The 15,675-nt window shown below is 43.2% G+C and overlaps 1 protein-coding gene across 1 annotated transcript in view; it reads left to right on the forward strand.

Annotated features, from left to right (window-relative positions):
- AR (androgen receptor) overlaps positions 1–15,675 on the forward strand; it is a gene marked incomplete at its 3' end in the record, with an annotated part of 299,234 nt that overhangs the window by 269,905 nt on the left and 13,654 nt on the right. Inside the window, exon 4 of the mRNA XM_080652861.1 lies at positions 12,252–12,539. Within this exon, the coding sequence (XP_080508987.1) occupies positions 12,252–12,539 (288 nt within the window). The remainder of the gene's footprint in view (positions 1–12,251; positions 12,540–15,675) is intronic.

The raw sequence follows: 15,675 nt of genomic DNA on the forward strand, positions 1-15,675 counted from the left end.
TAAAATGTATATACAAATCTCCCTCCTGACAGAGTCTGGGGCACACCGTGGGACCCAAAGTCAAGTCCCTGCCCACCTGCTCACACCTCAAATCCCACAAGACCCAGACCTGGCTGGCCCCACCCCCATCAAGCCCCACAGGGCAGGGGACACAGCCTCAGGTCCCCTGTCAAGCCCCACCAGGAGGGGGGCATAGCATCAGGTCCCCCATAAAGCCCCACTGGGCAGAAGGCACAGCCTCAGGTCCCCCGGCCTGGCGCCAGACAGGGGGTGTGACCTCAGGTCCCTCAGACCAGCCTCAGGTCCCCCGGCCCCAGTGCCAAGGTCGGGGGCGCAGCCTCAGGTCCCCCGTCAAGCCCCGTGCCAGGTGGGGGGCTACAGCCTCAGGTCCTCTGTCAAGCCCTGCCAGGTGGAGGGCACAGCCTCAGATCCCCCATCAAGCTCCACCGGGTGGGGGGCATGGCCTCAGGTCCCCCAGCCCCGACTCCAGAGTGGGAGCATGGCCTCAGATCCCCAGGCCTGGCCTCAGGTCCCCTGGCTCCAGCGCTGGGGCAGGGGGCACGGCCTCAGTTCCCCTGTCAAGCCCCGCCAGGTGCGGGGTGTAGCCTCAGCCCCTGGCCCCAGTGCTGGGGTGGGGGGCATGGCCTCAGGTCCCCCTACCTGGCCTCAGGTCCCCTCACCCCGGCACCAGGTTGGGGGGCGCAACCTCAGGTCCCCCATCAAGCCCCACTGTGCAGGGAGCGCAGCCTTAGGTCCCCTGTCAAGCTCCACCAGGTGGGGGGTGCAGCCTCAGATCCTCTGTCAAGCTCCACCAGGTGGGGGGTGCAGCCTCAGCCCCCAGCCCCTGTGCCTGGGCAGGGGGCATGGCCTCAGGTCCCCTAGCCTGGCCTCAGGTCCCCTAGCTCCAGTGCAAGGGCAAGAGGGCATGACAACCATTTGCATATTAGCTCTTTATTATATAGGATTATATAGGATGAGGAAACTAGGAGCAAAAGAGGGAAAGAGATGATCCTGTGGTCATGCAATGAGGTCCCCTGGATCCTAATCCAGTGTTTCTCTGACCTTCCAAACCTAAAGTCATACAGTGACATGTCCTGAGTCTAATCCTAGTAGGTGGAAAGATGGCTGGCATGATTTAAACCAAAACTGTATACTGGCATTCCCCAGACCAAAATACTCTTACAGAATTCTGTTTGTCCAGCACAGTCTTTGTTTAGAAAATTGATGTAGACTGCTCCTAGGCAGGGTTTCAATCACTTTCACTGTCCCAAGCTCACTCTATGTTCACTAGGCTGTTTTACTCATTTACATTTATCTGCCCAACTAGTGAAGGTGTTTGAGCACCTAGATTTAAGCATTATCCTATCTAATAAAAGAGTAATATGCAAATTGAGCATACCTCCGATACACCCGCAAGCCATGCCCACCAGCCAATCAGGAGCAAGTATGCAAATTAACCCAACCAAGGTGGCTGCGGCCACAGAGAGAGCAGGAAGCTTAAGTTTCCCTGGAAATGGAGGAAGCCAAGCTTTCCGCCTGCCCTGGCCTGCCTTGGCCTCCGCTTAAGGCTACAAAGTTTCAATTATAGAAGATAAATAAATCCCAACAAAAATGGCTGTGGCCACGGAGTGAGCAGGAGTCTTGGCTCCGCTCAAGGCTACAAAGTTTCAATTATAGAAGATAAATAAATCCCAGATACCAGCGCCTCCACTTGGGTGGCCGGCGGGGGGTGGGGGGCAGCCTGCAAACCACCACAGGCCCCTAACCCAGGCCACCCCACGCTCCAAGGGAACCCCCACCCTAATCCGGGACACCCTTCAGGGCAAACCAGCCAGCCCCCACCCATGCACCAGGCCTCTATCTTATCTAATCCTCCTATCTAATAAAAGAATAATATGCAAATTGACTGTCACTCCAACACACAAGATGGCTGCCTCCATGTGGTCAAAGATGACTGACCCCATGTGGACACAAGATGGCCACCACAAGATGGCCAGCAGGGGAGGGCAGTTGGGAGGGACCAGGTCTGCAAGGGAGGGCAGTTGGGGGTGATCAATCCTGCAGGGGAGGGCAGTTAGGGGTGACCAGGCTGGCAGAGAAGGGAAGTTGGGGGCAACTGGGCCTGCAGGGAAGGGCAGTTGTGGGGGGACCAGGCCTGCAGGGGAGGACAGTTAGAGGTGACCAGGCCTGCAGGGGAGGGCAGTTAGGGGCAAACAGGCTGGCAGGGGAGCAGTTAGGCATCAATCAGGTTGGCAGGTGAGTGGTTAGGGGGTGATCAGGCTGGCAGGCAGAAGCGGTTAGGGGCAATCAGGAAGGCAGGCAGGCGAGCAGTTGGGAGCCAGCAGTCCTGGATTGTTAGAGGGATCCCAGATTGGAGAGGGTGCAAGCTGGGCTGAGGGACACACACACCCCATGCACGAATTTTGTGCACCAGGCCTCTAGTAATATATAAGCATCTGCACACACACATACTCACATAATCACAGTCTAGTCTGTTTTCACAACCTATTTGCAGCCCTGCACCACACATACCTTTATGTTTACTTAGTATTTAGAATTACACTTAAGATCTGAATTCAGTTTTATAGGCAGCTACATCCAGAAGAAATTCTGTTACTGTTTTTCATTTCATAACCTCTTACTTTTCCCTTCCCTTCTCTGTTTTATCTGGTTCTCTGCTAATTCTGCTGTCCATCTTCCCCCATGCCTGAGTTAGGTCACCTGCAAGCCATTCACTCTCTACTCTTTAGCAGGGGTCCTCAAACTACGGCCCGAGGGCCACATGAGGCCCACCGAGGACATTTATCCGGCCTGCCAGGTGCCGCTGCCTGTCCTTAGCAGCCGACCTATACCGGGCCCGCAGTGCGCATAGGAATTTGTTCATAGTTTTTTTTTTTTAAACTATAGTCTGGCCCTCCAATGGTGTGAGGGACAGTGAACTGGCCCCCTGTTTAAAAAGTTTGAGGACCCCTGTTTTAGAGAGTGAGAAGAAACCATTTTGAGGTTTCTCTGTCTGCCAGGTATTCTCTCTTATTTAGTTCTCCAAAGTATTCTAAACACTAGGTCAGGGCATTCCCGTTTTACAAATGAGGAAACTAGATCTCAGAGAAGCTAAGCAAAGGTGTCAGTTATTAAACTAGTTAATTGGCAGAGCTGGGATTTTAACACAAGATTGACTCCAAAGCCTATTATCTTGCCCTACACCACACTTCTATAATGAAAGTGTATTAGTTTTCTATTGCTGCATAATAGTTGACCACAAATCTAGCAGCTTCAAATAGTACTCATTTATCAGCTCACAGTTCTGTTAAGTCAGAAGTCTGACACAGCATGACTAGATTCTCAGCTCAGTATCTCACAAGGACGAAATCAAGGTATTGGCCAGACAGCATTCTAATCTGGAGCTCAGTGTCCTCTTCCAAGCTCATGTTATAGCAAGATTCAGTTTCTTGCAGCTGTAGGAAACTGTGTCCTTTCTGGCTGTCAGCAAGAGGTTTCTCTCAGCTACTCAAGGCTGCTCTTATTCCTTGCCATGTGTACCCCCACCTTCAAAGCCAACAATGGAGAATCTTCCTTGTTTAAATACCCCCAACTCCATGAAGGTCTTTCCAGAAAGAGCCCAATGTCTTTTAAAGGTTCATCTGATTACATCAGGCCCATCAAAGATAACCACCCTTAAATTCAACTGAATTTAATTGCCTTAATCACATCTGCCCATTCTTTCACAACAGCACTTAAATTAGTGTTATCTAAATAACTAAAAGAATGTGTCTACTCACCAGGGGTTGGGAATATCGGGGGCCATTTTAGAAATCTACCTACCACAGAAAGTGTGCTCTAAATGAGGAAGAGGAACATCTATGACTTAGGGAGAAGGATTCAAACTTTGTAAGGCTTTGGAAACTTCAACTCACCATGCCTCTCCCCTGCTCATGGATGAGGAAGCCTCTATCTTGAGGTGGCAAGGAACGAAGCTGCAAAAGTGCCTAAAGGTCACGGTGGCTATAAAAGCTACAGATTAATCACATCTACCTTTCCTTAGGCATACTTAATAATTTCTGATTTGAAAAATCTTTCTCTGGTGCTGTAGAGAAAGATTTTTCAAAGGAATCTAATGCCAGCAGGCTGAAAAGTGAGTTCCCCATAGGATCCAGGCACCATGTCAGGTGCTCCAATACCTTAAAGAGCCAGTAGGGACAGGGAAGTACCTTCCAGTGGCCCCCTCTCATCTCTGCTCTGATCTGAGATTGAAAGACAGGGAAGGGATGCAAAGCAACTCACACAACACTAGAACTATCCACCTTTACTGTTCTTTCTCCTCATTTCACCACTCCATTTAAGTAGACTATGTGTCTCTGCCATAACACAGGGGCCAGCAGGCCTGTACTTCACATGAAAGAATTAGATATGACTCTGGGGCTCAGGTGCAGGAGGCAGGAGGGGTGTGTGGTGGCCTTCATGGAAGAAAACAAGGCCTTGAATAACAGCTGAGACTAGCAAGCTTTATTGCCCAGCATTCTAAAGTCATCTAGCAACATGCCGGCCTTTACTGTAGAGAGAGAACAGAGGATCCCCAGCAGAATGAATAGAATCTGATTACATTTATGTTCAGTACACTCACCCTCTTCAGGCAGAGAGGCCAGAACACCTGGTGCAGTTTGAACCACTGTGGCCAGGGACAACACATTACTCAGGTCCTGGATGCAAGTAGGAATGTGGCTTCTCTTCCTCAAGCAGATGCCACATAGGTCTAGAGGAGCAGGATGTAAAAATACCAACCAAGTTCTCATTAGCACTACACAGAGAAGGGAATTATTTCATGTTGATGGATTCTGCCCACAGTCTCTGCACATATCGGTCTTGCTTGTAATGAATTTGTTTAGGTCCACAAGTCATCAACCCACTGATATCTGAATCACTGTTGGTACGGGAAAGGCTGCAGAGCATGCCTCACTAACTGTACCACTACCAATTGCTCTGTGGGCCCCTTCACCTTTTAGAAAAACCCATAGATATATCTGTGTAAAATTCTTTGGCTGTTTTTCTTCTTTATCAATAACATGAATAGGGCATGATGAATGGGACAGCTTCCCCAGAGAACAGTTTGATCCACAGCACTATTTCAAAGAACTTTCTGTGATGATGGAAATGTTCTATATCTCTGCTGTCCAATATAGCAGGCACTAGCCACATGTGGCTTTTGAGCAATTGAAAAGAAATGGGGCTAATTATATTAAGAAATTATATTTTTAATTTTCTCTAATTTTAATTAACTTAAATTTAAATAGCCAGATGTGGCTAGTGGCCATTGTATTATATAGTGCAAATATAGAAGGAGCTCAGAGAGGCAGGTACTGAGATAGAGTAGAAATTAGCCAAAAAGAGAGCTGTTGTGGTACAGCAACCTCACTCTTTCTGGCTTCAGCCCCCACCCCCCATCTTTGACTTGAAAGGTTAGATTAATGTCAGAAGTCCCAAAATTGTGACTAAGGACTAAATTCAATTTTGGAATATAGATTAGTTCCAGGAAATATTTAAATATTATATGAATGCCTTCCAGGTGTGTGTGTGTGTGTGTGTGTGTGTGTGTGTGTGTGTGTGCGTGCGCGTGCGCATATACAAGTACATGGCAAGGGCAGACATGGCAAGGGCAGAAAGTCAGTAAGGCATTCACTTCAGTTAACCAGTTTCCACCATACACACACACACACACACACACACACACACACACACACACACACCACTGTATTACCTGTATAGACCCTGTAGGTATATTGAATCTGTGACCCCCTAGATGAGATGATTTCTAAGGACCTTTCCTGTTTTGTCATGCTGTGAATATTTAGGCCTCTTATAGTGCCCCAAACCTGTTTTGACTCTGGACACATGACTTCTCATAGCTTCCTGCCTCTGCCCTTCCAGATTTAATGCTAGTTAATGAATTTTGGAGTAAAAGATGGAGGTAGAAGGCAGAAAAGATACAACCCCAGCCCTATTATTCAGCTCTTTTATTAAAGCTAGAGATAAGTTTCAGGATTTCAGACACTTTGGGCTGGCAGCATGATAGTAGAAAGAACATGGGATTTGTAGTCAGAAGACCAGGTTCAGATTATTAGATTAAAAATTTTGCTAGCTGTATTAACCTCACTTTACTTACTTGCAAAAAAAGACTTAAAAATTTCTAACCTTCAAAGATTATTATGGAATTAAATGATGTAATGTGTGCATGAAGTGAGGCACATAGAAGGCCCTGAAGAAAATAGTTATCTTTATTTCACTTTGTTACTTCAGGCATGGAGCTAATTATATCTGTCTTCTCCTAGGCTTGAAGAGGACTAAATGGTCTGGCAACTCCTGATCTCAAGGCCATAAAATGCCAATAATGGGGACAAAGAGGGTCTACCTCTAGAACCTGTACCAGGGGAGCAGATCCAGTAGAAACTGCCAGTCTGTAGAACTGCCTACAAGAACTCATGTCAGAAACAGGTTCACTAGATAAGATATTATGGAGGCCAGATCTCTAGTTCTGGGAGAAGATAGACATAGCCTGGACTATACCTTCCAGCCTATTCTGTAGGTGGGAAGTGGGAGCTGGCAATGGGTGTACATATATCCTTACCATTGAGTGTGCCCAAGCTGGACAGAAATTATTGTTGAACAAGGTCATCTTACCACTCTGGGTTGATTTTTCAGACTCCCTTGTTATTTTACCCTGAGGTTCCTCTGTGCTCCTTTTGCACCACCAACCCCACTAGTTTTTCTTCTTCTATTCTAGTTGTTGATCCAAATCTGTGTTCCATTCTTGCATTGAGTTACACTATGATTAGAGTTTGCATTGCAGGACTTATTTCTCTAATTAGACCTGAAAATTTGTTTCAGATAAGTAAATTTTTCTGCAGATGCCAGAAACAGATCAGCAGCAGGTTTTGTTTTATTTATCCATTTAAATTGAGCAATCCACTTCTTTCTTTGTTTTATACCTTTTAAAATTTATTATTGTAACTTTAAATGGATTAGAGATAAAGTGGTTTATGGTCTACCTCAGTGTATCTGCCTATACTAGGGCTCAGAGTAATGACATCTTCAATTATTTATATTTGTGCCAATATAAATGTTAGGGAAGTAAACATTAGGATGCCCAAAGACCTCTAAATTGTGTGCATGTGAGCATGGGGAGAAGATGGTTCATAAGGCTTGAGTTTGGGGTTGCTGTTGTTTTAAATGTTATTTTTATCATTTTTCCTATTGGCTGCTTCCTAGCATGGTTCCTATTTTACAGATAGATGAGAAACAGGAAATTCTTTTATTTCTTTGTTACTATTGGGTATTTCAGCCCTTCAAATTCCCCTTTGATAAAAAAGAAAATCAATATGTGACTTACAGTGCATATTCACTATAGGTCTAATATCTCACAATATCTGAAGTTGTTATAGTGTTCAGTGGGAAATGTTGCAACACCAGAAAATTCCTATTTCTTTAGTGGACATTGAGATGATACAGTTTGGTAGTCTGAGGATGAGAAAGGACATTCAAGGGCATTTTTAAAAATTTCCATCTGATGCTTCAAGCTCGAATTATTTTTTAACTTTATTTTCATTGTTAACACTTTTACAGATGTACCCATTCCCCCTCTCCTTTGCCCACCTCCACTGAGACCCTGCCCCCTTCCCTGTAGCCATTACTACACTGTTGTCTGTGCCTATGGGCTATGCATATATGTTCCTTGGCAGATACTTTCACCTTCTTTCATCCAGTCCCCACCCTCCCCTCTGACAGCTGTCAGTCTGTTCCATGTATCCATACCTCTGTTTCCATTTTGTTTTGCAGTTTATTTTGTTCATTAGATGCCACATGTAAGTGAGATCATATGGTATTTGTCTTTCTCTGACTGGCTTATTTCACTTAGCATAATAATTTCCAGGTCCATCCATGTTGTCTCAAAAGGTAAGATTTCTTCTTTTTATGGCCATGTAGTATTCCATTGTATAATAGCTTTTTTATCAACTCACCTACTGATGGATACTTGGGCTATACCCAGATCTTGGCTATCCTATATAATAAAAGCCCAGCAACCATAATGGCAGAATGACCAGAACAACTGCTTGACAAGTCACTATGAGGTACACTGACCACCTCTTGGTCCCTTTCCCCGGCCAGCAGGCTCCCATCACTTAATTGTGAACGGAGATCCAGGGGTGGGTGGTGATGCGGGTGGCACCAGGCCAAGGCCCCCACCCTGCCAGTTTTCCCACACATAGAGGGTGACCCATGGTGGGGGGGGGGCAGCAAGGGGGGGAGAATGGCTGACCTCTCGGTCCCTCCCCTGGCCGTCAGACTCTGATCACCTGATGGTGAATGGGGAACCAGGGTGGGTGGAGGGGATGTGGGTGGCACCAGGTCAAAGCCCCCACCCTGCCAGTCACCCCACATACAGAGGGCACCCGTGGCAGGGGTGGGGCCATGAGCGGGTGGGACCGGTCGACCTCTCAGTCCCTCCCCACCTGGCTGTCAGGCTCTGATCACTCAATGGCAAACTGGGAACCCAGGTGGGTGGCAGCGGGAGGCAAGGCTGGCTGCTGACAACTGGGGAAGATGGCCTTGGTCACAGGCTAGGCCTAGGGACTGTACCCACTCACGAATTTTGTGTTCTAGGCCTCTAGTTGTAAATAATGATTCTATGAACACAGAGATGCACTGGGATTCTTAGAAGTGGGATTGCTGAGTCAAAAGGCAGATCTATTTTTAACTTTTTGAGCAAATAACATACTGCTTTCCACAGTAGCTGCACCAGTCTGCATTCCAACCAATAGTGCACTAGGATTTCCTCTTCTCCACATCTTCACCAACACTGTTGTTTGTTGACAGCTGTGAGGTGATACCTCATTGTGGTTTTAATTTACATCTTTCTGATTATTACTGACATTGAGCATTTTATCATATGACTATTGGCTACCTGTATGTCCTCTTTGGAGAAATGTCTATTAAGGTCCTTTGCCCATTTTTAAATTGGATTGTTTGTCTTCCTGTTGTTGAGTTGTATAAGTTCTTTATATATTTTGGAAATGAACCCCTTATCAGTATCACTGGCAAATATTCTCCCATACAGTGGGTTCCCTTTTCACTTTGATGATGGTTTCTTTTGCTGTGCAGAAGCTTTTTAGTTTTATGTAGTACCATGTGTTTATTTTTCTTTGTTTCCCTTGCTCTTGAAGATATATCAGCAAACATATTGCCATGAGAGGTGTCTGAGATTTTACTGCCTATGTTTTCTTCTAGGATTTTTATGATTTTGTGACTTACATTTGTCATTTATAAATTTTTTATTTTATTCTTGTGTATGGTGTGAGTTGGTGGTCTACTTTCATTTTTTTCATGCACTTGTCCAATTTCCCTAACACTATTTATTGAAGAGACTGTCTTTACTCCACTATAAACTCTTGTCTCCTTTGTCAAATATTAATTGACGTAAAGGTATTGGTTGATTTCTGGGATCTTTGTTGGGTTCCATTGATTTATATGTATTTTTTTATGCCAGTACCAGTCTGATTTTATTACAATGGCATTGTAGTATATTTTGATATCAGGTATTGTGATATCTATAACTTTGTTCTTCGTTCTCAAGATTGATGAGGCTATTCAGGATCTTGTTTGGTTCCATATAAATTTTTGGAACATTTTTTCTAGATTTGTGAAATATGCCATTGGTATTTTAATAGGAATTGTGTTGAATCTATAGATTGCTTTGGGTAGCATGGACATTCTAATGATATTAATTATTCTAATCCATGAATATGGTATATGCTCCCACTTATCTGTATCTTTCTCTATTTCTTTTTTCAATGTCATATAATTTTATAAGAACAGGTTTTTTACCTTCTTTGTTAAATTTATTCCTACTTAACCTCATCTTCTTTTGGTGTTGCAATAGTAAATGACATTGTTTTCTTAGTTTCTCATTCTGATAGTTTATTTTTGGTGTATAAAAATACCACTGATTTCTGAATATTTGTATCTTGCTACAATGGCATTGTAGTATATTTTGATATCAGGTATTGTGATATCTATAACTTTGTTCTTCGTTCTCAAGATTGATGAGGCTATTCAGGATCTTGTTTGGTTCCATATAAATTTTTGGAACATTTTTTCTAGATTTGTGAAATATGCCATTGGTATTTTAATAGGAATTGTGTTGAATCTATAGATTGCTTTGGGTAGCATGGACATTCTAATGATATTAATTATTCTAATCCATGAATATGGTATATGCTCCCACTTATCTGTATCTTTCTCTATTTCTTTTTTCAATGTCATATAATTTTATAAGAACAGGTTTTTTACCTTCTTTGTTAAATTTATTCCTACTTAACCTCATCTTCTTTTGGTGTTGCAATAGTAAATGACATTGTTTTCTTAGTTTCTCATTCTGATAGTTTATTTTTGGTGTATAAAAATACCACTGATTTCTGAATATTTGTATCTTGCTACATTGCTGAATTCATTTATTAGATCTAGTTGCTTCTTGGTGGAGTCTTTAAGGTTTTCTATGTATAATATTATGCCATCTGCAAATAATGACAGTTTTACTTCTTCCTTCCATTTTGGGTGTCTTTTATTTCTTCTTCTTGTCTGCTCACTATGACTATGACTTCCAGTACTCTGTTGACATACTTGAATTTTTAACCATTGTGTTTCTAGTCTCTGCTTAATAATCTCCAATAACATGTGTGCCTGGTGACCTTTCCATGTTCAGAGACCTTTAACTATCAAAGTGTGTTTGTGGTGTGTGTGTGTGTGTGTGTGTGTGTGTGTGTGTGTGTGTGTGTGTGTGTAAGGGAGAGAGAGAGAGGGAGAGAGAAGAGAGAGAGAAATTAGTATCCAAGTCACTGTACATTTTATTTTGGTACCCCTATGGACCCCATAATCAATACTTATGTTTACCTTTCTAGTCTCTTTACCTAGCAATCTGCTAGACATGCTAGACATAGACACAAATTAATCATTCTTTTTATTTCAAATATTCTGTATGTGCCTGTTACTTATAAGAAAAAGCCCAAACTTCTCATTACAATATACAAGTCCTTTCAAAATCAGGTCTAATCTTGATTTCAACCTTATAAATAGCCAGTCTCCCCATACAAGCAATATATACTCCAGCCACACTGGTCTCTACTATTTCCCCCAAATACTCCTCAGTGCTTTTGTTTATGTCATTTCTACTCTTCTCTGCTTAGTGAAACCTTCATCATTCTTCAAGATCCAGGTCAAATGCTACTATAAAGCTTTTCCTGACCCCACCTATGCAGAGTGATTGTTGTCTTTTTATTAATATCTCTGTTTTAACATTTATCAGATTGATAGTTTAACTACATAGGGTTATTAATTTATCCTCTACCAGACAGGGTTAAGGCCCAGAAGGAAAGGCTTGCCCTAGTTGGTTTGGCTCAGTGGATAGAGTGTCAGCCTGCAAACTGAAGGGTCCTGGGTTCAATTCCAATCAAGAGCATATGCCCGGGTTGTGGGCTCAATCCCCAGAAGGGGGAGGCAGGAGGCAGCCAATCAATTATTTTATTTCATCATTGATGTTTGTATCTCTTTCTCCCTCTCCCTTCCTCTCTCAAATCAATAAAAATATATTTAAAAAAGAAAAGCCTTAACATTGAATCTCTGTTGAATGAATGAATGAATAAATAAATAAATTGTGAATATATCTGAATAATTCAATGAAAGGTTCTAGGTGTGAGTACTGAAGCCTGCAATTATGCAGAGTCCAATCGAAGGATATTCTAGGCCTATCTTGCAAGGTGATTGGGGAGAAAACAAGATATGAAATTTTAGTTTAGTAAAGATTTGGCAGTGCTAAAGTGAGCATTTGTCTTCAAGGAGTTTAGAATCTCTGACCATGAAGAATGAACATCCTTATTTTCTTTTTTTTATTATTAAAATATATTTTATTGATATTTTACAGAGAGGAAGGGAGAGGGATAGAGAGCTACAAACATCGATGAGAGAGAAACATCGATCAGCTGCCTCCTGCACACCCCCTACTGGGGATGTACCCGCAACCAAGGTACATGCCCTTGACCGGAATCGAACCCGGGACCCTTTAGTCCACAGGCCAACCCTCTATCCACTGAGCCAAACCGGTTTCAACCATCCTTATTTTCTTAGCATGAAGGTTTTCCAACAGAGTAGCTGAGCTGTGTGTTTTTGGTCACTTATAATAAATCCAAGTTTCCCTTTCCTCCCAATAGCTCGGAAGCTGAAGAAACTTGGTAATCTGAAACTGCAGGAGGAAGGGGAGGCTTCCAGCACCACCAGCCCCACTGAGGAACCAACCCAGAAGTTGGCGGTGTCACACCTTGAAGGCTACGAGTGTCAGCCTATCTTTCTGAATGTCCTGGAAGCCATTGAACCAGGCGTGGTGTGTGCTGGACATGACAACAACCAGCCTGACTCCTTCGCAGCCTTGCTCTCTAGCCTCAATGAACTGGGTGAAAGACAGCTTGTACATGTGGTCAAGTGGGCCAAGGCCTTGCCTGGTAAGGAAAAGGAAAGTGGAGGCATGGGATAAAAGTGATAATATTTAGTGAATGCTCCTATGGGCAAGGCAGGTACCATGTCCTGTCCATTCCTTCCCATTAACTCATGCAATTCTCACCATTACCCTGCAGGGGTAGAGAATGATAAAATCCCCACTTTAAAAATAAGGAAACATGCTGGCTAGGTGGTTCAGTTGGTTGAAGCATTGTCCTACCAAAAGGTTGTGGTTTTGGTTACTAGTCAAGGCACATACTTAGGTTATGGGTTTGATCTCCATTCAGGGCTTATATGAGAGGCAACCAATTAATGTTTCTCTATCACATAGATGTTTCCCTTTTTTCTAAAAATCAATGAAAAATATATTCTATACTGATGATTAAAAAATGAAAGTAAAACTCAGAAACCAAAGAGTAAAGCAGCATTATAGAGTGTCCCATACACCTCACATCAGCACACAGCAATCATGTTTAATCTACAGATATAGTGTGAAGTTTCCCTCATAATCACAGATTATGTAGACATAACATTTATATGCCTTAAGATGCATATACATGTTTACCCCAAAGATAATTTTGAGCCTGACTGATATTCTGTCTTCAATATCAACTTGAGGAACCATACCATGCACTTATAATATAGTATGGTAGAAAGAACATGGGTTTGGGAGTCCGAACACTTAGGTTCTAGTCTTAGTTCTGCTTGTAAATCATTGTGTGGTCCTTTCCCTTTATGGGTCTCAGTTTCTTTACCCATATAATGTGTGAAGAGTGTTTTGGACTGAATTACTGTTTTTCAAATTTTGCTTTAAAGAACTTTAGTCCTCTTTAAAATATCTTAGGAATCATAGTGGGAGGAAATATTCAATGAATTCAGTGATAGTGAAAGAAATACAAAGTTTTTGTCTTAACTTTTGCTTGGATACCTCCGGTGATGAGGAAATCACTTCCTCCCTAGGCCATCTGTTATTTGAACAAGACTGTTTATTAAAATACTAGAGGCCCGGTGCATGAAATTCATGCACTGGCGGGGGGTGGGGGTGTCCCTCAGCCCAGCCTGCACCCTCTCCAATCTGGGACTGCTGGCTTCCAAGCGCTTGCCTGCCTGCCTGCCTGATTGCCCCTAACCGCTTCTGCCTGCCAGCCTGATCACCCCCTAAGCACTCCCCTGCCAGCCTGGTTGATGCCTACCTTTTTCCCTGCTGGCCCAGTTGCCCCCAACTGCCCTCCCCTGCTGGCCTGGTCCCTCCCAACTGCCCTCCCCTGCCAGCCTGGCTGCCTTTAACTGCCCTCCCTTGCAGGCCTGGTTGCCCCCAACTGCCCTCCCCTGCAGGCTTGGTCCCCCCCAACTGCCCTCCCTCCCCTATCGAACTGGTCACCCCCAACTGCCCTCCCCTGCTGGCCTGGTCGCCCACAACTACCCTCCCCTGCCAGCCATCTTGTGGTGGCCAACTTTGACTACATGGGGGCAGCCATCTTTGATCACATGGTGGTGGCCATCTTTGACCACATGGGGGTGGCCACCTTGCATATTACCTCTTTATTATATATGATTAGAGATCCTCTATCTAAGCATTCACAAACTATCCTTTAGCAGCCAAACTTTGTAGTTCTCAAAACAGCATATACAGATACTACTAGAGCTGATTGACTTAAAACCAGTGCCTCTTCCTCACTACCCCCAGAGAAGCCTCAAGTTACTCTTTCAGAATCTTAGGACTCCAGGGAACACAGTTTGGAAACCAGTGAAACATAAGCTCTGTCAGGATTCTCCTAATCCTAAAATTCTGGAGTTCAAAGATTGTTTTGAAACATCAACAACCAATCCAATTCTTATGGAGTTAAAGACCAGTATGCCTTCTAATAACTGCTATTCAGAGGAAAATTTATAGAGAACAGAGAAGTTTGATATGTATTACCTGATATGTTCCTCATAAACATCCCATAAATTAGGGGATTCCCCCTGACATTTTATAGATAAAATATACTGAAGCTCTGAGAAATTATATACTTCATTTCAGAATGTAGCAGGGCTAGAACTTGAGAGCCTAGGTCCCCTCCTGATTCCAAATTCCTTCCTCATCCCATTCTACCCATACTCTGTAGTGTTCCTGTAGTTCTGTAGCCCTGGGCTTCACAGTAAGAGGCCAAGGCCTTATTCAAGGCCACTTGGGTCATAATGTAGACTAGCTGCTTTTTAAGACATTGCATGTTAGTTGCCAAACCCCTATTTTGTCTTTCCAACTCAGAAGGCCTAGTCTCAGGCACCAGACCATCCCTAACACCTTCGCAGCTTGGGAAGCTGGAAGCTGAGGTTGACTAACCAATAAGATCACTGGGAAGAAGGCCCAAGGTCTCTGGCTGTGTATACACTGTACCAAAACAAAGGGTTCACACAGGGAAGAAAAAAACAAAAACTAAAAAGAGAAGGTTGTTTTAATTCTTATCACTTATTCAGCTGGATATCTTGATATCATTTGTGTAACAGATTCAGTTTAACCTTTCCAAGCAGTTGCCAAGAGCCTACATAGTCCCATTTTATTGAATATAGAATCTTATCCTATATATGATTCCATTTAATTCTCACAACAATACTATGAATCATAAAGACTATTATTTCCATTTCAAATGTCAAGGTTGAGAGGTTAATTAATTTGTTCCATTTGGTTACTTAACAAACGGACCCAGAAGTTAGACTCATACACTCTGATTTCTAATTTCGTGGTCTTAACAATAACCTATTGCAAACCATTTTGGCAGAATTTGTATGACTAGGAGTCACTGGCTTTCCTTAGTCCAACCCTCAGGATGGGGAGTCCTCTCATAATATTAACAAGTCTACAAGACAATATCAGTTCACCATCTAGTTCAAGCAAGGAAATGACCTCTGACCCTAAGTCATTTAAAAGAATAGTTTTTAAAAATTCAATTACCATGTTCACAAGAACTGTTATTTATATTATCAATAATCACCTAGTAGTTCAAGTTATTTGTTCATTCAACAGATTGAGCTTCTGTCCTATGCAAGTCACTATACTAGGCACCTACTCAGAAATATTTTGTGTTAAACTTTCTGTGATGGTGTGTTAAACTTTCTGTGATGGTGATATATGTAAATTTCCTAGTAGAGTACCTAGTA

Source organism: Plecotus auritus (genome assembly GCF_963455305.1).
Source record: "Plecotus auritus genome assembly, chromosome: X".
NCBI classification, from domain to species: domain Eukaryota; kingdom Metazoa; phylum Chordata; class Mammalia; order Chiroptera; family Vespertilionidae; genus Plecotus; species Plecotus auritus.